The sequence below is a fragment of the Nilaparvata lugens genome, chromosome X (genome assembly GCF_014356525.2).
Source record: "Nilaparvata lugens isolate BPH chromosome X, ASM1435652v1, whole genome shotgun sequence".
Taxonomy (NCBI): domain Eukaryota; kingdom Metazoa; phylum Arthropoda; class Insecta; order Hemiptera; family Delphacidae; genus Nilaparvata; species Nilaparvata lugens.
The window spans coordinates 13436273-13462080 of NC_052518.1; the positions used below are offsets into that span (position 1 = coordinate 13436273).

A 25808-nucleotide genomic window follows, 5' to 3' on the forward strand; every position below is an offset into this window, starting at 1 on the left:
ACGCTATTCATCAGACCAGCTATTCAATGAGTTTGACGTGATGGATCTAAGACAGCTTTACTCCAAGGAGATACTATGCAGATTACACAAGAACCCAACAACATTTCAAACCAGAAACCACAACCATGTGGCGAATCATCTGATTGCCGCCTGTGATGTTTTCAACTGGCATAGTTTGTTTATCACTTGTAACAGTTCATTTCAATATTTTATCCACAGTTAAATTTTGCCATTCCAACATTAAAAATATTTCATCATTTATCTATTTTCATTAAATCAATTTCAACATAGGAAATCAACAAATTAAATTCCTATATTGGTGACCCCGACGTGATCGCGAAGAAATGAACCACGAAGTACATCGGATACATTAACACCAGTGATATAGGAATCTTCTCATCACCAGTGTTGCAAGGAAGGCACTATACCAGAGACATTTCAATCATTTAGCACCAAAATTATATAATCTACTTCCTGCAAACTTTAAACAGATTAATCATCCTAGAAAGCTCAAAACAATAGTACACAATTGGTTGATGAGCAAAGGAAGACAGAACATAGAAAACATCATTTCAAACAACTAACCACCTAATGACTTACTGAACACTAACTGATTAATAATCCGTAAAAAAAAAAAACAAAACCTACTCTATAACATGGTACGCCATAGTGGAGTAGGTCAATTTCCACACAGAAAAAACTAAACAAGTAGAAGACACATTATAAGAATTTTTGTAACTAGCTATTGTATGTAATTGTAATTTATCTAAGAGCCTGTTCACATGACAGCGATTTACGTTCGGTTGTCGCGCGGTTGACAAACCGAGCGATTGCCAGGTATAGGGAAACACATGGTGCCGTACACATGCATCGCTCGGTTTTAGTAGTCGTCGGCGAATCGCGGCGGTTGTAGTCTCAGACTACAATCACTCGGTTGTCGCTCGGTTGCCGGGCGGCTCGATATACTAGAGCAGGCATGAGAGCGGACACATGTCTTCAGTCAACCGAGCGGTTTCGATCAGAGCAGTAATACATGTTTAAGAGTAATATAGTGAGTAAGTACATAGATTAAGATATTAAGATTGAGTACATAGATGTTGTACCTAGTAATTATTTATCATAACCGAGCGCAAACCGCTCATGAATCGCTGTCATGTGTACGAGGCTGGCAAACCGAGCGATAACCGAGCGTAAATCGTTGTCATGTGAACAAGCTCTTATATTTTGTGTAATTGATGTTGTAGTTTTAGTTTTTTTTTGGGAAATAAACATTTATTTATTTATATTTAATGTATGATCCAACGTATACTCAAAAATATAAAATCACTTTTTTCGACACAGGAGGCCTCAAAACATGATAGGCTATAATCTAATGAGTGGCGCAGGGAAACGATAAATTCTGAAATAGTGTTATTTCCACTAAAAAATGAATAAAACTAGTAGAATACGGATGGAATAGCATGTATTCATCATTGCATTCATGTTCCTAAAGTGTTGTAGGACGAGTACTATGCATCTTGCCTAAGATATACAGGGATATACGTTTATGACGTGAAATGTGGTAATTCCGTTAAAATATTTTATGTACCGTACAACAATATTATCACTATTTTTCATAAAATATTTTCACTTCTACTCCATGTTCTAAAATAATGTAGTTGAATGGTCCTTCATTACTAAATAGCAATGTGTTCACAAAAATTATTAAAAATTTCGAACATCTACTAACTCTATAGAGCTGCTGTTACATTCAAAATTTCTCATTTCCCTGCGCCATCCTTATTTATAGACTGTTGTATGATGAATACAGACTAATAAATACAGACAAGATATTTTGCATATAGGAAAAAACAATCCAAATTCATTGATTCTTGACCTGAGAATAAATTCAATGCATTGACAGCTAATTTTTGAATTAGGCTCCATATGCATAGCTCAACCCTCAATATAGAACCTAGTAGAAGACTATTTATAGCTATAATGATTATTGTGTCTGAAGAATACGGCAGAATGTATATACAGACTATATAAATATAACTTGTCAAAAATATTTAAATACCTCAAAATTCCATTTCCAAACTAGAAATAAAAAAAATATTCATTCATATTCACATTATTTTCTACAAGATATTATTCATCATTATCAATATCAACTCAACAATTATCATATTTTGATAAATAAAGAGCACATACTTCAAAACCGAAAAATTATACGATCAATGGATTTCATAATTGAAAGAAAACTATTTTTTTAACAGGCTATAAGATTTACTCCATCATGTAACAGGTTATAATGGGGATTATAACTCACAGATGATAATAATTATATAGTGACCCAGAATAACTGGAGCTTTTAAAATCACCATAAAACGAATATGAGAAGAGAAACAATCATTTTATTCATGACAATGAAAACTCAAAACCTTGCCATTCAAGGATGATTAATACATTTATATTTTTTTTAATTATCCCCCCTTTAGAAGGTTTCCTCCTGCATGAATTAATTTTTGGATCTGTGTTGAAACCCTCATTCATCTCTGCAATGTCTCAACTCAATATTGTGAATGAAATTTTGAATTATCTATTCAAGATCAATTTATATTGATAATTCAGAGTGAAATCCATAATATCTCAGTTCGAATTTTGCAGCAATAGGTGAGGAATCTACAACACAGATTTCAAAAATGTATTCGATCGTGCAAGAGGAAGCCATTTAAAGAGTGCAATTTTCTAAAAATTATATTTTCACTTTCCTTTTAAGACGTTTTCAAAAGGTTTCGTTCTGGGTACTCTTTATAACATGGATATTTATTTGTGAGAATTTGCAATGCTTTCCATTGATTGCTTCGAATATTTGAAAAATCCTGAAGAACTGAAATTCAGAACCTTGAAAAACAGATGTCATGTAGTATAAATGAAGATTAAAATTAACTTATTGATGGAAAATCTAAAAACTGTTAGTAATTTAAAGTCAGTTGTGGAATTAGTCAGTCAAATTGTCAAGTCAGTTCAGTAACATGAGTAAAGAGATATTAAACAGTTGCAGTGATTGGAAATCTATATTTTATGAATGGATTATTTTTGCTGACTCGATTGGCGATAGAGATTGGAGGCCCCGCGTGGACGCTGTGGCGTCACGAAAGCGCCATTTGCGACCACTATAAATGCGGCCAGACCACCTTCAGCTATCATTCGTTTGCTTGAGTTCGGCTTCACTGCTAGACTCAACATGAACGGACTAACTCTGCTTCTCTGCGCCATCGGTGAGTACAATATTTTACCAACTAACTTACTATTTCTTTGACAGACAACTCAACTCCACAGCTATGAATTACATTACAACACTTAAAACTGTCAATTTCAAAGACCATTTGAAATACACTATGTTTTTAATTGCCTGATAATACGAATACAAACATTTGTAATTGTATAAAGCTGTGGGGTTTTATACAGAGTGTTTGTGAAATAGATCGACAAACTTCGTGAGTACTTTCCTTACATCAAAATAAAGAAAACATTTCCAGTAAACATAGGTCCTGAAGTGCTTTATTGCCAAAATGATAATGGCGGAAGATTTTCCTTCAATTTGTTATAACTTGCAAATTTTTTTATTCAAAATTTCAATTATTTGAATTTGTAACAGCTTCCGGAAGATACTTCGATCATGAATTATTTTGTAAAATCATCTGAGAAATCGAATAAAACCAATTGAAAGTACCGTATGTCACTTCAATTAACTGTTGATATAATGGGAAAAATAAATTATGCTAAAAACGTAATTTTTCAATTTTAAAGGGATACAACTGGGATCGTTTAACGATAGCTAAAATCCTAGTTGAGTTGAAAAAAATATTTTTAGAATATTTTTCACATTATCTCAAATTGATTACATCTTACATCCACTTGTATCTTCTCCTTTTTCTTGACATTCGTAATTTTCAGAACTCTGGGTCCTGTTTATGAGGAAATACAAACTGATAGTTTTGTGATTTCTTATAGGATAAACTGGAATTATTGGTTTCATTAAGTCGAGATTTCTATGTTTATTCTCTACTATTCTACTTCATAATTTTTTTAAATACATTGCATAAAAATGAGCCAATTTTGTTAATTGTAATTAAATGCATTCTATAGCGTTTGCTACGTATTATTTATGAAACGCAATTATAATTTCAAAACAATTGGTTGTTTCTCATTGGAAGGTGATATAAACTTCAGTGAGAAGTTGTGTGTATTTTTGGCTTCGAAATTATATAGAATAACATGATTAATTCAATGTGCAGCGATAATTAAGTGTAATATTTAACTACAGTTAAGTGTTTTAATTTTTCATGATGGGATAAAATTTGTAAACACTATTGATTGATGATTGTAAGTTGCAACGTTTTGTATTGAGACTACAATATATAATATTAATAATTGTATTATAATATATAATATAATAATTGTATTGCAGCATGGAACAGCAACCAGCAGTACCGCTACCATGTGCAAGGCAGATCACTGTCAGCCATGCACCAGTCAGGATCAAACCAGTACGTGGGCATGCACCTGAGAGCAGAATTGGAAGTTGAGGCGAAGAATGAGAACCAGGCTGTGTTCAAGATCTCCAAGGCCGAGTACGCCGATGTGCACCAGAACCTAAGCGGAGGCTGGCAACAAGAGTTACGCAGCAATGAGCTGCAGTACAAGCAGTTGCCCCTGTCGCAAGCAAACCAAGTCTTTCAAGTCAACTACAAGCAGGGAGCAGTGCGCAGTCTGCAGGTCAACAGGAACACACCCACCTGGGAACTGAACATGATCAAGGGATTCGTCAGCCTGTTCCAGGTCGATGTGACTGGCCAGAATGCCATCAAGTCTAGGCGCAACATTGTGCCCAATGGCCAGCAGGTGAGTGGCTCGTTCAAGGTTATGGAGGACTCTGTCACCGGCAAGTGTGAGACCCACTACGATGTTGATGAGCTGCCAATGAGAGTTGTGCAACAGCACCCAGAGATTGCACCACTTGCAGTTAAGCAGCAGGGCCAGGGCCAGGGCCAGAGCCACAGCCGTCTCATTCAGGTGGTCAAGTCAAGGAACTTTAGCAACTGTGATAACCCAGTCACCTACCACTTTGGATTCACTCAGGAAAGCAACTTTGAGCCAGCCAGCAACCAGATGGGCAACCTTGTCAGCCGTGCCGCAATGGGCCATATGATTATTGCTGGAGAAATAGAAAGTTTCACCATCCACTCATCGGTCACTCAGAATGAGATTGCCATCAGTCCATTCGGCTACAACCAGCAGAAGGGAGTAGTTGGCACACTCATGAATGCCACCCTTGTCTCCGTGTCACATGCCTCTTCTGGCTCTCCTCAGTCAGTCCAGAACCCACAGAAAATCAACGATCTGGTTTATGAGTTCAACCCAGCATCAAACAGTGAGAGCAACCAAAGATCTAGCCACTACACCAGGCAGCAGGCTGATAATGAAGATGACAGCAGCTCAAGCTCATCTAGCAGTGACTCTTCTTCATCATCCTCCTCCTCTTCATCTAGCTCATCATCATCATCGAGCAGCTCAGAGGAGAACAACAAGAATAGTAAGAAGAACAACAACAACAACAACTGGAACAACAAGAACCAGAAGAAGAAGAACAACAACAACAGGAACAACCATAATGACAATGACAACAACCAGGATAACTCCAATGAAAACAATAATGATGATGCTTACTGGAGGAGCCAGCAGAAGACCAAGTCCAGGTCACGCAGGAGTATTCTGAGGAACTACAACAACGAGAATGATGATGACAACAACCAAAACAGGAACCAGAACAGAAACAACAACAACAACAACAACAACAACAATGACTCCTCTGAAGAGAGCAATGAAAACCAGAACAACAATAACAAGCACAACAACAAGAACTGGAACAACAATGACAACAACAAGAACTGGAACAACAATGACAACAACAAGAACTGGAACAACAACAACAACAAGAACAGGAACAACAATGACAATGATGACTCATCATCAAGCTCAAGCAGTTCCAGTTCTAGCTCCTCCTCCTCGTCCTCATCTTCATCCTCTTCGTCCTCATCCTCTGATCTTGACAGCAGCGAAGAGAACTGGCAGCAGAAGCCTGGCATGAATGATGCACCAAGAACACCTTTCTTGCCCCACTTTGTTGGAGTAAGAGGCAACTCAATTCAGGCTGACAAGCAGGTCGACATTGTCAATGAAGTCCAAAAGGTAGCCATGAGGATTGGCGCCCAGGTCCAGAGACCCAGTGCCATTCCAGGACAGAACACACTCACCTCCTTCACCATCCTCACCAGGATGATCCAGACCATGTCAGCCAAGCAGATCCAGGAAGTCAAACAGAGACTTTTCATTGACAGGAACAATGCCAATGGCAAGAGTTCTGCTGATGCCAAGAAACTCCAGAGTTGGTAAGTCCCACATCCGCACAATCTGAAATATGATAAACAAAACATTTCTTATTTTGAAATTCTCATATTGCCTCCCACACTCTATCAGGTGAATTACTAATGATTATACATTGATTCAATGATCTTGATTGAAATGATTGGAATTACTAATGATCATACACAGTATGAATAATCTTGATCAATTAAGGGATAATTTATCATATTCCAATGACTAAAATAATAATACTGCTAATTAAATAAGAGCAATGAGTTGATGTGTTATTCTTTCAACAGGGAAGCATTCAAGCATGCTACAGCTAATGCTGGAACTGGACCAGCATTGGAAGCCATCAAGAACTGGGTTGAGAAGGGTGATGTGAGGAATGAGAAGGCAGCTGAACTTGTTGCTGTTCTGCCAAGAACCGCCAGACTGCCAACTGACCAGTACATCAAGACTTTCTTCCAATTTGCCACCTCATCAAATGTGCAGAACCAGAAGTACCTCAACTCCACCATCATCCTTGGATTCTCTGAAATCCTGAGGAAAGCTCAAGTTGACTCAGACACCAAACACATGCGCTTTGGAGTTCACAGCTTTGGTCACTTGACATCCAAGCATGATCAATCCCTGCATCAGGAATACATGCCCTACTTGGAAGAGAAACTCAAGAGTGCCTTTGAAAAGGGTGATAGCCAGAAAATCATTGTCTACATCCAAGCTCTTGGAAACACTGCACACCCAAGACTATTGAAGACCTTTGAGCCCTACCTGGAAGGAAAGAAATCAGCATCACGCTTCCAGCGCCTCTTGATGGTTGCCAGCCTCTACCAGATGACCCGTGTCCACCCAACCACTGCCCGTGCTGTGCTCTACAGAATCTACAAGAACCCAGGAGAAGCCGCCGAACTCAGAGTGGCTGCCCTACACCTTTTGGCCAATGCTAACCCATCTGCAGCCATGCTACAGAGGATGGCCCAGCAGACCCACTGGGAGCAAAGCAAGGAAGTCATCTCAGCTACTCAATCCTTCATCAAGAGTGCTGCTCGTATGGATCAGAATCCCAACTCCATTGAATTGGCAAGGAATGCTCAGGCAGCTGTTGACATGCTCAACCCCAATGAGTATGGAAGCTCCCTGTCCAAGAACTTCCTCAGCTCATTTGTCATTGACAACATCGACAAGAGCTACGAAAGCCAATTAAGCTCCATTGGCAGTGTTGACAGTATTATTCCAAGCAGTGTGTTTGTCAACTTCATGGCCAATGATGGAGGATACAAGCACCAAGTGTTCCATGTAAGTAAAAAAATACATACTATATCTAGCACAGTTCTTAGTACTCTTTGAAATCATTGACTAGCCATCTTGATGAAAATTGAATCTTCAATTCAATATTTGGGAGGGATAGTACCAAAAACAGCAGAAAAAAACATTCATCATGATACTATAGATACTCTGAACATAATGAGTTGAGACTTGAACAAAGTATCTGTATCACCAAAATGATAAAAATTTCAAACTTTTGATGCAAGCACATATAAATGGATTCACTTAAATTGACAACTCTGCATTGACAGCATTGCTGAATTATATATTCCAATCATACTGGTTAGCATGGAAATATTTAAATTTGGCAAAACATGATATTTTATCTTAGTCTCAACTGGTTTTATAGGGACTGATTGGACCTTCAAAACAATCATTCAAAGCATTCATGTTAACAATACAAATGCTTGTAATCATAACTAACTTTGACGGTATTCTATAAGAGGTCTCTCTTGTTTCTTCTTGCAGCACTCTGCTATGTTCTCCAGTGTTAATGACCTTTTGGAGCTTGTGAACACTCAATTCAAGAACAACAACAACAACAACCGCAGGAACAACAAGTCTGGATCTCATGACAATGAAGACAACCATAACAACAGGAACTCAAACAACGAATGGACAGCTGAGAATGTTCTCAAGGCCCTCAACATCCAGAAGGACCAGGCTGAACAGCTGGAAGGAAACTTCTTCCTCACCATGCTGGGAGGAAAGCGTGCTTTTGCCATCAACAACCACACCATTGAGAAAATCCCATCCAGTAAGTATATTATTAAACTCAAACTAGAGAGTATTGAGTTTCTGGAAAGATAATAATTCACATTACAGTAATTTTCAATTAGTGATCAATTGATATCTTCGTATCAATACCTTTTTCAACTCATAATGGAGAGAAATATAAACTATTATAAAATATAAGCACACAACTCCCTAATATTTATTACTTTGAACTAATTCATTGTTTTCTTTCAACTTTACAGTTTTCAAGGAAGCAGCACAGAAACTGAAGCACACCTCATTCAACCTGACTCAATTCTACAGTAAGAACACAATGAAAGTAGCCTTCCCTACCCCAATGGGTCTGCCTTTTGTCTATACCTCCAGTGTACCCACCATGGTGTATGTAGGTGGAGAGACCAAGGTCAACTCTCACCCAGACTTGGCCAATGGCAACAACAACTTCGTCAACATTCCTCAATACATCAACATCTCAGCTGACATTGAAGCAGTCTACTCAATGCAGTCCAACAGCAAATTTGGTATGGTTACTCCATTCAACCACCATGAGTACTATGCCAGTGTTGAGAAGAACATGCAATTCTATATGGCTGTTCAGACAGAGGCAAACATTGACTTGGAAAACAACGAGGTCGAATTCACAGTGCAGCCACTCAACAAGGAAGACAAACAGAATGTGTTCCAGTACAGCTCAGTGCTCTACACCACCAAGTCAAACATCCTCAACTTCAACCCAGCTCTGCAGGAGGATGGCACTGAGAGAGTGCATGTTGGCAAAGCTAAACAGATCCAGATGAACTTTGGCAAGGAGAGCACTGGATTCGCATTTGAGGCCAACTACTGGAGTGAGAATGGCTTTGGAGACTTTGCCAGCCTCTACAATGAAGTTAGCAAGTTTGATTTCCAGTCTGCAATGACATCTCCCTGGGCTCAAAGCTCCATCAACTCTAACAACATAACTGTTGCCTTCAATCCAAGGCAGAGCACCTCTCAGGTTGCCAAGTTTACTTTCTCCTATGCTGACAACTCTGATGACAACAATAACTCCCACAGTGGACATGACAGCAACAACAGCAACAACAACAATAACAACAGAGCAGACTACACTGATGCTCAGCCATCTTCCACTGCTGCCAACAGTCGTTCCAGACAGAATGAATTCCTGCGCAAGGCTGCTGCTGGCATCTCAGGTGCTGATGCTATGGTTGTTGATGTGTCTGCTAGATTCCAAGACAGCCATGGTCAATCCAATGCCCAGTATGTAGCCACTGTAGCAATGGCCAACAGTGATGCTTCTCCAAACGCTCGTATGCTGTTCTTTGCATCAATGAACCCAGCTAACTCTGACTCCAAGGCCCAGGTGTGTGCTGCAGCTGCCAGTAACTTCCCCAATGTGCCACTCATGAACTTCCATGATGCCCTCAAGGCAAACCCAACTTCCCGCATCAGTGCTGACATTGCCTTTGGTGCACAATGCAATGCTGGAGGACACATCCATGCTGATGTAAGTAGCACTTATCAAACATTGATGCACATTCTCACACCAATTGATGTTTATTTTTCAATTGAATTAATATGTGAATTAATTCATTCCAGGCCAAGTTGTCACAGACCCAGGAATTCCAGGAGTATGCAAAGAGCCGTCCAATGGCCAAGAAATGCTTCCAATTGATGGAGAAGGGCCAGGCTCTTGAATATGCTTGCCAGAATGCCACCAAGGTCGCCAACATGCTCAACAACTACGAAGTCTCTGTCAAGTATGATAGAGTATCAAGTGTCTTCAAGAACGTCACCTACAGCATCTACTCAGCTCTGGCTCAAGCTGCCTACCCATACCACAATGAAAACATGTTCAGCCAGAACAGCAATCCTTCTGGCAAGATTGATCTCAATGCCAGGTTCAACTACAACCTCCGTTACTTCAATGCTTCAATCAACACTCCATTCTTCTCTGCCAATGTCAAGAATGTTGAAGTACACCATGCTCTCAGACCTCTGGTGATCTTCCATCCATCACTCAACTCACTTGAGCTCATGTCCTACAATGAGAACTATGATTACCGTGAGTTTACACTTAGAACCAACATTTACCTTCTCCATCAGATTCAATTCATAAATTTCTAACAGTTTCTAAAGATAAAATGCTGACTGGTAGTAATTTTATTGATAGATCAGTTTCAATTATCTTTAAAATCCAGTCATTATTAAAAATAATTCATTTTAGAACACCCTATTTGATGTTCCTGATAACATATTTCATCAATTTATAATAAAATTATTATTGGACGAAAATTCAAACTGAATGCTGTAATTCAATCAGGATAAGCAATTAGGAGGTGCCCGGTTCAATTTCCGGGCTGGCAAACAATCTTTGGATAGTGACTCTATAATCGAATTTCCAATCTAGAATTCAACCCTGTTTTGTCAATATTTGCAGTAGCAGAAGCCTCAGGGGTGATTTGTATAATTTAATTTGAATTTTAGTTCAATGAAAATGATTATTCATTAATTAGCATTTGAATAGTTATTGAAATTTATCATTAAGTTCCATTTGTAGATATTTATTTGCTACACCAACAATTAGCAGTGTGATAGAACAACATTTGTTTATATTATTTGCAGCAACATGTTCTGTCAGCAAGAACTCCATCAGCACATTCGACAACAAGACCTACTCAGCTGACCTTGAAGGCTGGCATGTGATGTTTGCCTCCACTCCAAAGAACTACAACGACAACTCTGGAAGATACAGTGCCAGCAACAGCCAGTCCAACAGCTTCTACAAGTACAAGAAGGTTGTTGTCTTGGCCAAGAACGCCGGATCTCAGCGCAAGGCTGTCAAGATGCTGTTGGGAGAGAATGTCATTGACATTAACCCCTCTGGCTCCGAGTCAAGTGACAACAGCCCCAACGCCAATGTCCAGGTCAATGGAAACAAGGTGCAGATTGCCAACAACAGGATGGCCAGTTTCGATGACTTTGATGGTGAGACCCTCGTTGAGATCTCTGTCACAGACAATGGAGAGGTGCAGGTTCAGTCTTCATCCCATGGCATTGCTGTCTACCACGATGGTGCCAACTTCATCATTGATGTAAGTATCTATTTCACACTGGCTGCAACTTGCAACATCACTCATTGCAATAATGCTAGGCTAATGCTAGTCATTGATGATAATATTAATGATGATTGATGCTTTGCAGGCTGACAGCTACCACAGAGGTGAGGTGCGTGGTCTCTGCGGTACCTACTCTGGTGACAAGTACACTGACTTCACCACACCCAACAAGTGCATTATGAGGGAGGCTAGACTGTTTGCAGCCACCTATGCTCTGCCAGGCAGCAGCAACAGCAACGTTGAACAGCTCAAGAGGCAGGCTGACCAGATGCCTTGCTTCAGGCGCCGGCACATCTTTGCTAATGTCATCACTTCCAATGACTATGACCGAAGCAGCAGCAGCAGCAACAGGAACAACAACAAGAACCACAGCTCAGAGAGACTTGCCAACCCAACCAAACTTGTGCAGGACATCAAGAACAATGGTGACCAGGTCTGCTTCAGTATTCACCCAGTCCCCAAGTGCCAGAGTGGCTTCTCCCCAGCTGGATCATCTGAAAAGGAGGTTCAGTACTTCTGCATGGGCCAGGGCAAGAACTCCGAATATTGGGTTGGTCAGATCATCAACGGTGGATTCGTCAACCTTGGACAGAAGCAGCCTAATGCCACATTCAAGAAGAGCGTCCCAAAGAGTTGTGTTAGAGACAACTAATCATACATGTAAATTTCAACATCATGTGATTTTTGCTTATGTTGAACAATAAATTTTGCATTTGAAATTTCTTTTTTGTTTGATCATAGTTATCATCCCGTAAGATTACTCATTTGTATCAGTTTCATCATTTCTCAATATTACAGACAGGCCATCCTAACTTTATCTGATAAATGTTCTAACTCCATATTGGTAAAAGGCCTTGTTGATATCGTGGTTAGATTCTGAGTAACTTATTCTTTAGTTTTTTTATTTATTGAATAAATTGTCAGATCACATCACATTCGAGTTTTGCTTATTCGACTGGTGACTTGTGAAGTACAAAATAAAAAATGACTTGTCAATTACAAGTCATAGTTGGTCTACCTATCACTCAAACTGAGATCTGCCTATAACATACATGTCAATGAGCAAATACAAACTATCATTATAATATAAAACAGTGAATACAAAATGATACTGCAGGAATGAGTCTAATTTTGTAGCCTAAAAAGCTCAAATAAAACAGATATCGCTCTCCCATGTTATTTAAAAACTACCTATGTCAGTTATCAACGTTAATGGGATTATTAAATTGAAATTGTTCAGTCTTTTAAATCTTGTTCAGTCTAGTAAATTAAATCTTGTTCAGTCTTTTTTCCATTAACATTTTCTGTCGGCCTGATTGAATTCCATTTCGAATGGCAGCTAGCAGTTTAGCCTATATTGAAACTTTATTCCCGAGTAGTAAGGGTTTTTACCAATTTCGCAGGTTTATGAACTGGGAAAGAAATCAAGTTCCTTTTTCGAGTGGATTTATACTTATAAATGTCTGTGAAATGAAATTTATAAATGTTCACCTCAACAAAAACCAGTAGCTTTGACTATGGACATTCCTGTCGATAGGCAGCTTTCACTATAGACATTCCTGTCAATAGTCATTAGCTGATATAGATGGGAGTGTGAGAATGTTTAGTTCTTTGGAAAATGTTTTACAAGAATCTCTTGATCTAAATCCACTAATATCTCTAGGTATCTTTTTTTTTTTTGAATAAGGAGTATTTTATCACTATTGGTCGAATTCCCCCTAAAAATATCACCCTAACATGAATGAGAATAGACAAAGGTGTAATATGCAGTGATGTAGTAATGAGTGTTTTTCTATCTAAATAGTGAGATAGCTCTAGAATGGAGAGGCTATTGCTATTAGGAAAGAGTTTTGCTTTCTTGCTATCAGAAAATACTATTAATAAATTGTGTAGGTACTTGGATACTCAACAACAAATATGAGATTAACATTGCTTGAATAAGTTTCAGGATAAAATGTATGAGAAGAATGCGAGTCAAGCATCACATATTATAGTAGATCTGAAAAGTAAGAAAATGGGTATCTAGAATATTGGCTCTCACTTTCAGTCTAGTTGAATTTCAACATTGGAGGATAAATTAACTGAGAACTGTTTTCAGATATCTTTTAATTTTAGATCATCTTATTTTGAGAAGAAATTGGATTGGGAATGGTGTCTTTTTTTTATCCTTTACTTCTATTAGAATATTGAGCCAATGAAAATCTGTGAAAAAAACTCATGGAAACTATGTAGGTAGATCTCCATCCAGGAAATATGTTTTTAAATATACTAAATTATATTAAATGGGTGTAGCTACAAGCTGGATTATAAATAAATAAATAATAAATAAATAAATAAATAAATAAAAAAAATATATATATATATATATATATATATATATATATAACTGCAGTCTGCTCGGTTGAGGAAGGAAACTCAGTTTTCTATATATATATATATAATATATATATATATATATATATATCTATATATATATATATATATATATATATAAAATCTATATATATATAGCACATAACAGAAGACACTTTAAAGTTTGTAATATAAATTAAAACAGGGGACACAAGACAGAAATAGATTGAAAACACTTTTTTCAGAAACTGAGTTTCCTTCCTCAACCGAGCAGACTGCAGTTGAAATCAAATGGTCGTGTGACCACAAAGTATGCACGGAGAGTTAATTGTAGCAGCACAGACCACAGATTACACGGTGCAGACGGATGGTGAGAAAAAGGGTACAGATTCAGGGGACATTATGGGGTATTTAGGGGGCGGTTACAAACGGGATATTTAAGATTTCAGTGCGTTATGAATGAGGAAAGGTGTAGCTTATGAATTGATAGAAAAGAGGAGATTTGAAATTGAAAATCAAAAAAGAATTAGACTAAAATTGGAGAAAGGAATCGTAGAATTGTACTTGAATGAAATTTATTTTTTATTTTTATTGAAAATTCAATATATATTTGATAGCTGTGAAATTTATTATGATGTGATGAAATTTATTTAAATTTAATTGAACAGTTGGTGTAGAGTTAATAGCTATGGTACTATTGCTGTCTGTTGAGACCAGGACTGGAAGCAGCTCCAAGCACCCAAATAAAAGCCAATTCTTTTGTCTTGACATCTATGGAGGGGGCTGTGGGAGGGAGGGTGGCAAGGACTTCGACTTTGAAGAATTGGTCAAAGTTCTTGTTGTGCTCAGAGCCATGGGTAGGGATGGGTAGGGAAGTATTATTTTCAAAGGAAGCCCTGTGATTGTTGATCCGGAGGTTTAGGGCAGTGGTGGTCTCACCTATGTAGAAGGCAGGACAGAAGTTGCAGGAAAGGAGGTAGATGCAATTTTTGGAGATGCAATTACTGGATTGATGGATTTGGTGGGTGTAGTTCGTGATAGGACTGGTAAAGGAGATGGAAGAATCAGTGGTAGGACAGGTTTTACAGCAGGGGCGTTTGCAAGATAGGGTACCTGGTGGAGTTGGGATTTCATCAGAGGTGAGTGATTTGTTCTTACTGAAAATTTTCTTGAGGTTGGGAGTTTGCTTATAAATGAGGGTGGGTGGTTGCTGGAAAAGGTGTTTGGTAGAGGGATTGGAGGAGACGACATGGAACAGATTTTTAAGAAAACAAAACCTCAGACTTGAAAATTGAAAACCTCAAACCTGTCCTTAAAGCTCTGTTCCATGTCGTCCCCTCCAATCCCTCTACCAAACACCTTTTCCAGCAACCACCCACCCTCATTTTCGTATTCATCAAGCTATTCAAGCTGCTACAATCTAAATGTCAAAAAGTACCTGTTGTATGACACCTATAGTGAGGTCCATGTTATAATGGTAGTGTTTAATTAGCAATGGTATTGCTATCCTTGTCTATCATTCAACAAAGCGGATAGCGCTATATCTTTCTCGCTTTGCCCTATTGCCAGATCGTCTTTAGAGTTAAAAAATCAATTAACAAAATGTTTCATCTTAATTATAAAAATTCATTATGAAATTATTGAAAAATATAATTTCTTGCTTAATAAAATATAATTGATTATTTTGAACTAGAATGAACAGTTAATTGTATCAATGAACTTTTATCAGCTACCGTCTATAGAAAACATTGACAAGACGGAGGATCTGCATTGTTGTTCTCCTATCTTCCTCCACTGCCATTATAGCGTGGACCTCACTATACAATAGTGGTGCCAATAATGACATCACACCTAGAGGTATGTATATTTTATCATGCCATTTATGTTTGTACAATGGAAATGTAAAGAATTAACTCTTTAATTTTCAAGATGACATCGGAAAGATGTGCTCCAACTCAGCATTCACAGCCTGTTATGGGTGGTGCAAAGAGACGGAAAATCTGAAGATTTCAAGAAATAGGTTCATAGAACTAATGAATTACTAATGAAATGGATATATTCATTAGCCATTTATGTTCCTAGGATCAAGATGTCGAAAAATCCTCTTTACTTTTCAAATTGACATCAGATAGATCCTCTCATTTGGCGCTCTCAGCATTTTATGCCTTTTAGCCTGTAATGAAAACTTAGGAATGCCAGTATAACAAATCTCTGTGAATTACAGTGATTTGGTTTCAAACGCTTATCTCTAGTTGTAGGACGTGTACGATGCGCGAATTGAGAATTGGAAAATCTAATGATTTGATCTCTAATGAGAATTTTAGAGTTTTTTTACCAATTTTTCACACATCGAACTTGAGGACTGCTATGCTGGAAGTATCGTCTGGTATCAGGTTCTAAAAAAAATTCAAGTATTTGTCTGCAAATAATAAAGAAGCAAATTAATAAAAACAATATAAAAACTTGTAGTACCGTTTATTATTAAAAACTTCAAAATATTTGAACGACTTCGTCCATGGTCGTATCTAGTCGTTGAAATGTTGAAATATTTGAGTTTTTAATAATAAAGAATACTGCAAGTTTTACTTCCCTTGCCCTACTACCATAGGTAAGGAAAGTATTGCTTTCCAAAAAAAATTAAGGTACCCCAATTTCAAGTTTTCTATACGTTTCAAGGTCCCCTGAGTCCAAAAACATGATTTTTGGGTGTTGGTCTGTGTGTGTGTATGTGTGTGTGTGTGTGTGTGTGTGTGTGTGTGTGTGTGTGTGTGTGTGTGTGTGTGTGTGTGTGTGTGTATGTGTGTATGTCTGTGAACACCTTAACTCTATTCCTAATTAACTGATTGACTTGAAGATTCAAACTTAAGGTCCTTATACCATGAGGACCCGACAATAAGAAATTCATTAAATTTCAATTCAAGATGGCGGAAAAAATGGTGTATAATTACTAAAAAACCATGTTTTTCACGTTTTTCTCGAAAACGGCTCTAACGATTTTCTTCAAATTTATACCATGGGTAGCTATTCATAAGCCCTATTAACTGACATGAATCCCATTTCTGGGAAAATTGCAGTAGCTCCTTAATATTTTCTTTAAACGATTTTCTTCAAATTCATAATATGGATAGCTATTCATAAGTCCTATCAACTGGCATGAGTCTCATTTCAGGGAAAATTGCAGGAGCTCCGTAATATTCTTGAGAAAAATGGCAGATAATTACTAAAAAACCATGTTTTTCACGGTTTTCTCGAAAACGGCTCTAACCATTTTCTTCAAATTTATACCATGAATTTATACCATTTATAAGCCCTATCAACTGGCACGAGTCTATTTCCTGGAAAACTAATGGGGTCCACCCCATCCTTCAGAAATGGACTTTGTTAACTGACATGAGTCTTTTGTCCTTCTCGTGCATGAGGTAGGTAGGTAGAGCAGTTCATGAAAAGAACACATAGTCGAGATATTTCATTTTCTAGGTAACTGTAGACCTTGAAAAGTGACGATTCCTGCACTGATTACAGAACGCAAAGATTCACTTTTCCGCTCTAGTGCGGGAAAAATTTTGCAACATGGCAACACAAAATAGTTGGTGGGTTATATGGAGGATTAGTGCACGAAAACAAAAATTAAGTTTGTAAAAATGACTGTGGTTAGATTTAGATAAGAATCATTTCAATGGCTACCCTACATTTATGATAAAATCCCAATCTAGAAATCCAAAACAAGAATAATGTTCATCTAAATCATAATTAAAGATCATCATTTACGAATTCTCATCATTAAATAATAAATAATAGTTCTTTTCTATTGATAATTATTATTTCAACTCCAAGAAATGAGAAAAGTAGCAAATATACATTATAAAATTCGAATTTTGAGGTTAAATGATTACCGTTCGATATTCATATAAATAAAAATAATAAAAAACATAACAATACTACAATAAATATTCTCTGTTGTCTATGTTATTTTTATAAATATTTTTCAGTTTACTTTGAGCATTTTTCTCATTAATTTGAGCAAAAGTCTAAATTTCTGAATCGTGTTTCAGTAATTTTAAGCTGGATGAAACAAACTTAGGTACGATTCTTCCCGCTAGGTCGCGCGCTTGTCGGTTCAGCCATCTTGTTGTGTTCAGCCATCTTGCATCTCGGTTCAGCCAACAAGTTGTTGGCATGTATTTTGAATGTGAAGTTTTTGTTCCATCTGTATTTTTTCTGATTCTTGAATGAATAAAAATGAGAACTTTGGCTGAGAATTTTCAACTTCAATTGGATTATTAATTTTTAAATGAATTAAAGTTGCTATTAATAACAGCATCACACACACACACACAAACATTTCATGGATTTCAGCCATCATTTTACCCATAATCATTCAATCAACCACTTCTCATATTCAATGGTAACTGTAGGAAAAATTGAATATTAAATACGTGCTCAAAGTTCCTCTGCTGCACTCAAGAAGCCATTCCGCCCTCACCTATGGCTTGGGCATAAACGTTTCTTTTGGTGCAGCAAACTGTCACTTTGCGCACTAGTTGCACAAATAACTATTGTAGAACAGCTGTTTTGACGACTTTTAAAAAATTATCGAACTTCACAATTTACACAAAGGAAAATGTACTCTGAAAACAATTATATTTAAACTTATACAGTAGTCTGATTGTAGTATCAAATATGTTGCCGCCAATTTTCATTATGTTATCCACCTAAATTATTCTCGTTTAAGAATGAGGATTACAGTTCAATGAGCAAGGAAAGTTGGGTAATGTACCACATCAGATTTTTTATATTGTTTTCATTAATTTGAACAAAAGTAGCCCATATAAGTAAAGTGTTTTTAAAAAAGAAACACTATTAAGAATGTGAGTTTATCGATTATGTTGAATTTATAATTGATGTTTTTCATGATGAAGTGAATAAACTATCTATGAAATACTTTATAGGTACCCACATTTTTTATTACAAAATTGACTCACTTTAATGTGATTTCAATTGTGTATTGACATAACTCATTGATCTCATATATTAACTTGAGTCTCACTGAACTTGAAATAATTATGTAAAATAAGTAATAAAGTTCATTTGAATATTGGCAATGGGCTGGGTGAATTGAAACCAGTAGGGAAAGTAAGTAGTCCTACTCGATCAGCATCAAGAGACAAGTGAATACAAGAATCCAAGTGAATAACTCTTACTCGCAAATAAGCTCTAGCAAGTCAAGTAAACCGTAAATAAATGCCTAAATTGATGTGAATAAGCAGGAGTAAATAATCCATGGCAAGACCATATTACTCATAAATTTACAAGGTAACCTGAACAGACTTTTCTTATTTGTTTATAGTGTATTCAACGAAAATGTAAACAAAAAATGATTTTGTTTGGTGAAATTATCAGGTGAAAAGACTTGAGAATAAGCAAAATTTATGATAGTCTTGAATAGGAATTTTGAAGAATTATAGTGCAGGGAATCTCTTTCACTTGACGAATGTTTTTGAATGCCGTAAACTTGAGTCGTGCTTGCTACATGATAGCTGAATTTTTGAATTATTGAGTACCTGATAAGCCAAACCTGACTAAACTAGAGGAATTGTATGATAATTTCTACTTTCAAATTGATCAAGAGACAGTTGATCAAAACATTCATATTAATTTTACTGATAAATTTACTGATCTTATCACTAAAATTACTATAATTTGTGAGTCTTTTGAATGTCAACAGGCACAGCAGCGTTCAGTGTGCGACAATATGAACATGTCTCAAGACATGTCCATCATCAATCCAACCTTACCCTTGTTGCCCGATCAGGCACCTGTTGTCACTCAGTATGCAGCAGCAGCTCCTATCTCTAATCCAACATCAGCTTTAGGGTCCGCAGTTAATCAGCCGCCAGTGGTTTCTCAATCTCAACCACCCTGGCAGCCTGAATACCCTCCTGCTATTCAATTTCAAGGTTTTGAATTACCTGAAATCGAGTTACCAAAATTTGATGGTGTATTTTCTCGTTGGTTAGAGTATCGCTCATCCTTCTCCAATATTGTTGCTGATAATATATCAGTAGCTCCTAGTGTAAAATTTGAATATCTAAAAAGATCACTTAGTGGGGAAGCTCTCAACAGAATCTTAAATGTTCCACATGGGCAGTTTGATTTGGCATGGTCTCTACTAAAGCAACGTTATGACAATCCTAGGCTTATTGCTGACAATCATGTTGGAGCAATCTTGAATCCTCCCAATTTGAACACTAATTCCGCTCAGTCTTGGAGAGCCTTTATTGATCACTTGAAAACTCACATCTTTGGTTTAGAATCACTTGATCTGGGTATTGATATAAAAAATCTATTGTACATGTATATATTTGTCTCACGTTTTGATTCCCGTACCCTGAGGGATTGGGAGAGATACAATTCACTCCATACCGTTCCATCAATGGAAAATCTATGGGATTTTATGGAATCACAACATAAGGTCGCACAAGCTGTCACATCTAGTACTGTAAATAATACTCATTCATTACACAAGTCTACTAATATTAGTAATAATGTCAAATCAATTCAACCCTCATCTAAGCTGGGTAGTCAGCAACACGCTGTTCCTATTACTCACAAGGGATTTGCTTGCTTGTTCTGTAAAGATATAACTCACAATGTCTTCAATTGTCCCTCGTTCTTAAAGATATCTCCTGTTGATAGAAGGAATGCTGTAAAAAGGAAATCACTTTGCTTTAATTGTTTGAAGCCTTTTGTTCAAGGTCACTCCTGTCTTGGCTCCTGCCGTCAATGCGGAAATTCGCATCATACACTCCTCCATGATGCCATGTCACATCTTAAGGGTAATGGTAGAAATATTGTCACTTCAAATACTATTCAATCATCCTTAGCACAGTCTGCTGGAAGGCTGAATGCAACTTCTATCAGTTCTAAAACAAACTCTCAAGTGGCGCTTAATTCTATTGGAGAATTCAGTGGCCATGTGTCTGATAGTCAACCTCCTATCTCCAATTTTCACTCAAATAGTGAGCTCAATCGTGCAGCCAATCTACAAGCATCATTTCCGTCTGTAGGAACTTCTGATGCTGCCATCAACGTTCACTCCAGTTCTCATTCATCTGTAAATGGTAGTATTAAGTCTATTTCGATTATGCCAACTGCTGAGGTCATTGTGTTTGACTCAAGTGGTCAGTCTATTTCATGTCATGCACTCTTAGATACAGGTAGTGATTCTAATCTTGTAAGTGAGAGACTAGCTGCTCGTCTTGCTTTACCTGCAATTCATAGTAATAAATTGATTCATACTGTTTTAGGTAATTTGAATAGGTCAAATATTGCTCATAGCATCAAGGTACAATCAACCGACCAGTCTTGGTCTGCATTTGAAGAATGTCTTGTTGTAAACAAAATATCTCTCAATCTTCCTCCTGCCAACATTGATATTGACAAATTCAATACCCCAAAGAATATTCGCTTAGCTGATAAAAACTTCTCTCAATCCAACGGCATTGATCTTTTGCTAGGCACTTCTGTGTTTGCAGCTGTAATGACATGTGGACAAATGTCTGTTGCTCCTGGTTCCATCCTTCAAAATATCTTGTTGGGTTGGATGAGTTTTGGTCAAATGAAACTCATTCAACCCACAATTGGTCATAATCATGTTCATTCTAACTTCATCTGAAGCCTTGATTTATCTAATCAGCTAGAGCATTTTTGGAAACTTGAGGATTTATACAATTCAAATACAATTGTCAAATGTCAAATACAATTCCTCCATCACCAGAACAGGTGAATATAGAAAAGCACTATGACAAAACTACAGTCAGATGTGATGATGGTCATTTCATGGTAACCCTGCCTCATAAGGACAATGCTTTTGCCTTAGGCTCTTCCGAGTTTCAAGCACGTACGCGTTTCCTTTCTCTCGAGAAACGATTTGTGAAAAATCCTGAACAAAAACATAAATGGACCTCTTCATCACCAAATATCACCATTGGAACACCTGTGTTACTCAAGGACCCTGGGACTCCTCCTACAGTCTGGAAGTTAGGTCGTATCACTGGAGTGTTTCCAGGCCCTGATAATAAGGTTCGTGTGGTCATGGCTTTAACTGATACGGGCTCTTTCAAACAAGCTATCACTAGCATTGCACCATTGCCAATGGACAATGATTAAAATGCTTAGTTCGCTTAACATATTTTTTGTTTTCTCATTTTTTGATGAAAATTCCTGTGGATATTTCCATCCCGGCCCAGTCTATGTTAAATCTCACTTCACATTTTCTCTCATTTCATTTTTGTATTTAGCACGCATGTCTCAGCTGTTAGTTCAATGCTTGACGTCAGCTGCCTACTAGATTATGTCTGCTCTGGTGGAAGAAATTAGCTTTCTCTCTGATTTAAATTTAGCAGTTCATATTTTTTATTTATTTTGAATATGTTCATTTCTTATTTCTTTATTTTGCATAATTTCTGCGAGGAGATTCTTGTCTTTGAATTCTTCAGCTCTTTTGGCATATTTGTTGTTAGCGGTTCATGTTGGCATTGGTTATTGCTGTGATCCCGTTTTACGTTTTTCTCTGACTCACTTCCTTCTTCCGTTTGTAAAATGGCTTCAACTTCATCTACGCCTTGCTTAAAAAAGGCGTAGAAAAATGTTTATTTTTCATCCCCTTTTTAAATATGTAGCCTTTCAACATTATAAAAATTGTTCTCTTATGTTTTTTGATCGTTCAAAACATCATTCCTAGTTTTAAAGTGCTTCCTGCTCAGTTTAGTTTGCATTTGCTTCGAGTTGCAACATGCTCATGGTGACAAGGAAATTCTCAACGTCTTCAAAGTTTTCATCATCTAGGGGATTGTACTAAATCCATTTCCTGCTTTATTCACGATGAATGAAGGGGCTCTACTCATCACTTCATCATCTTGGGGATTGTACTAAATCCATTTCCTGCTTTATTCACGTTGGATAAAAGGGATTTCTACTCATCAAATTCATCATCTTGTGGAGTCTACTTCCAATCCTGTCCTTACACGGTGTAAGGAAGGGTCCTTCTGTTTACCTTATTCATGGGAATATTCTACTCTTCGAGGTCTTCTGTCCAAGTCGCACGCCGAACGTCTGCTGTAGCCAACTTCACTTCTGAGAAGCATTGTATCCACTGTTCCAGATACTGGGAAATACCATTCAGGTCCAGTTTTTAATTCTTTTTATTCACGTATTTAAGTTTTTATTAAGGATTCATTCATTCTCTTTTTTTAATCACTTGTTCAACCTTACTATTTATGTTAGGTTATGTCCTCCAGTTTGAGATCTTAATCATAACATGTCAAGTAGGCTACAGTCTACATTCAAGTATTTTTGACTATTGAATGAGTAGGGGGAATATGGGACTTTAAACTCTCTTTTTTGCTCGAAATCCCCCTACCCCCTCTCCCCCCACTCCATCCCACCAACCCCCGCAGGGTGGGAAGTGTTCTAAAAATGGATTTTCCCCCTCCCACACCTCTCTCTCTCCCTCTCTCTCTCTCTCTAATCTAATCTAATCTAATCTAATTTAATCCAATCTCCCACTCTCTCTCTTCCCCTCTCCCAGTGATGACGAGGGGGATGAAGAAGGAGAGAGATATCTCTCTCTCTCTCAAATAGATTTCTCCTTCCCCTTCCCCAGTATAGATGAGGGGGGTGGATATCGATTATTGACTATCATCTATTGGATGAGGGAAAAAATAATTTCCCTTTGAGGGAAAAATTCCCCCTCACTCTCTCTATATCTAATGCTATACTGACAGATTAAAGTGAATTCGCAGAAAAGAAACTTTGCTCATTATGGAATTTTCTACAATGGAAAAGAGATTCAGTGTGTTTATTGCATGCATGCATTGAGACTGCATAAAGCACGTACATGTTGCCTGTCTACAATTAATGAAGAAAGACTGCTTAATTACTCTATAATAGTCCCAGCCTACACTTAGTTTTGTTCATTTGCTTATCATGGACCTGAGAAAGTGGTTGGCTGCTGACAACAAGTTGGAAGTGAGGTTAAAAAACTGTATTGATTGGTATGATGAGTGTGAAAGTGCAATTAGGAAATCAACACGTAAAAATTATAGTTTGGCGAAACAATTAAAAGACATTTTTCTAAGCACGGTTAATTTAAATGACATAAGAGACTATCTATGTTATTATTGTCCTCATAATTTGTGCATAGATAAGTTAATTAAAATTGAAGATGGAATTATGAATAGTTGTAGTGAAATTTGTAAATAAACTTTCTGTGTTCAAATGATTTTTCATTCCAATATTCCTCTCACTTTTTAGTTTAGTAGCAGCTCAGAGCTAGAGCTGATAACACCAGCACGTGTACAGCAATATTTTTATAGAAGTGAGACACACCCCCCTCAGCCATCTGTTGATGCTAACAAGTATGCAACGTGCACATTATTAATTTATAGAACAGAGACATATGCCAAACAGGGGAGGCGTTAACATGCAGTGTTATGGTTTTTCAAAATTCAAAAAATTAACTTGTCTCTTGATGGCAATTTTATTTAATGAATTTGATTCAATTGCGAAGAATATTACATTTTCAACAGGATGTCAAGATGCTGATTTGCCGTTAACAGAAACAGAAAATGTGCACTTTCCAATTTTATCTGAGATATTCGAATTACTCAATATACTAGACACAGGTCATCTACATTATGATTGTACAAATGATTCACCATTATCTGTTGTTACAAATTCCGATGAACTTTGGAAATGCTTGTACGATATTGCAGATAAAAAATATAAAAGAACTTAGATCATTGACCTCTCTGTAGAGATATGGATTCACTTTAATCTGACAGTATAGCATTAGATGTAGAGAGAGAGAGAGAGAGAGAGAGTGAGAGAGAGAGAGAGAGAGAGAAGAGAGAGAGAGAGAGAGAGAGAGAGGAGAGAGAGAGAGAGATAGGGAATTTCTCAATTCACTTTAATCTGTCAGTATAGCATTAGATGTAGAGAGAGAGAGAGGGAATTTTTCTCTCAAATGGAAATTATTTTTTCTCTCATCCAATAGTCAATAATCGATAATTGATATCCACCCCCCTCATCTATACTGGGGAAGGGGAGGGAGAAATCTATTTGAGAGAGAGAGAGATATCTCTCTCCTTCTTCATCCCCCTTGTCCTCACTGGGAGAGGGGGAGAGAGAGAGAGGGAGATTAGATTAGATTAGATTATATTAGATTGATTGATTGATTGAGTACTTTATTCATGTAGATTACAATATATACTGGCTTATACACTTATATACAATAGCTTACAATACAGCAAAATTATAGATGAATTTACATAATATAGACTAAGAAAATAATTATTGAACTGTATATGATATGAAAAAGTAATTTGTAATATAATAACTATATATAATTATATTGTTATGCATCTACATGAATTGGCGGAGCTTTGGACATATCAATGTCCATTCTTCGGAAAGAATATAAAAATATCCTCCCCACTAACTCTCTACCAAAACGTTAATTTAATTAATTAAACTAAGGATTTATTTATTAATGGAAATTTTGTAAAAGTTTTGATTAATATAAATATTTAAGAGAAAAAAACAGAAAATTGATAGAGTAAAATAATTATATAGGTAGTTAAGATCAAATTATTGATTAATAAAATGAAGTAGGCTGAAAGTAGATCAGGGTAATCAACTTTCAGTAATATACAGCAGTATGTAGTGGATAATTAAAATAACATGAGTTTATATATATATATATATATATATATATATATATATATATATATAGTATATATATTGTATATATATATATATATATATAGTATATATATTGTATATATATATATACAATTCATTCTA

General features: G+C 36.9%; 1 protein-coding gene across 2 annotated transcripts in view; it reads left to right on the top strand.

Moving 5' to 3' along the window:
• The window catches only part of LOC111061289 (vitellogenin-1-like), a 54697-nt gene extending 42384 nt beyond the window's left edge, over positions 1 to 12313 (top strand). The window contains exons 3-9 of one of the 2 annotated variants that reach the window (XM_039442455.1): positions 4457 to 6437; positions 6711 to 7710; positions 8209 to 8497; positions 8718 to 9979; positions 10072 to 10537; positions 11098 to 11567; positions 11677 to 12313. In XM_039442455.1, the coding sequence (XP_039298389.1) occupies positions 4457 to 6437; positions 6711 to 7710; positions 8209 to 8497; positions 8718 to 9979; positions 10072 to 10537; positions 11098 to 11567; positions 11677 to 12243 (6035 nt within the window). In that variant the 3' untranslated portion in view covers positions 12244 to 12313. The remainder of the gene's footprint in view (positions 1 to 4456; positions 6438 to 6710; positions 7711 to 8208; positions 8498 to 8717; positions 9980 to 10071; positions 10538 to 11097; positions 11568 to 11676) is intronic. The other variant, XM_039442454.1, reaches the window with a different exon arrangement.
• The last annotated feature ends 13495 nt before the right edge of the window (positions 12314 to 25808 follow it).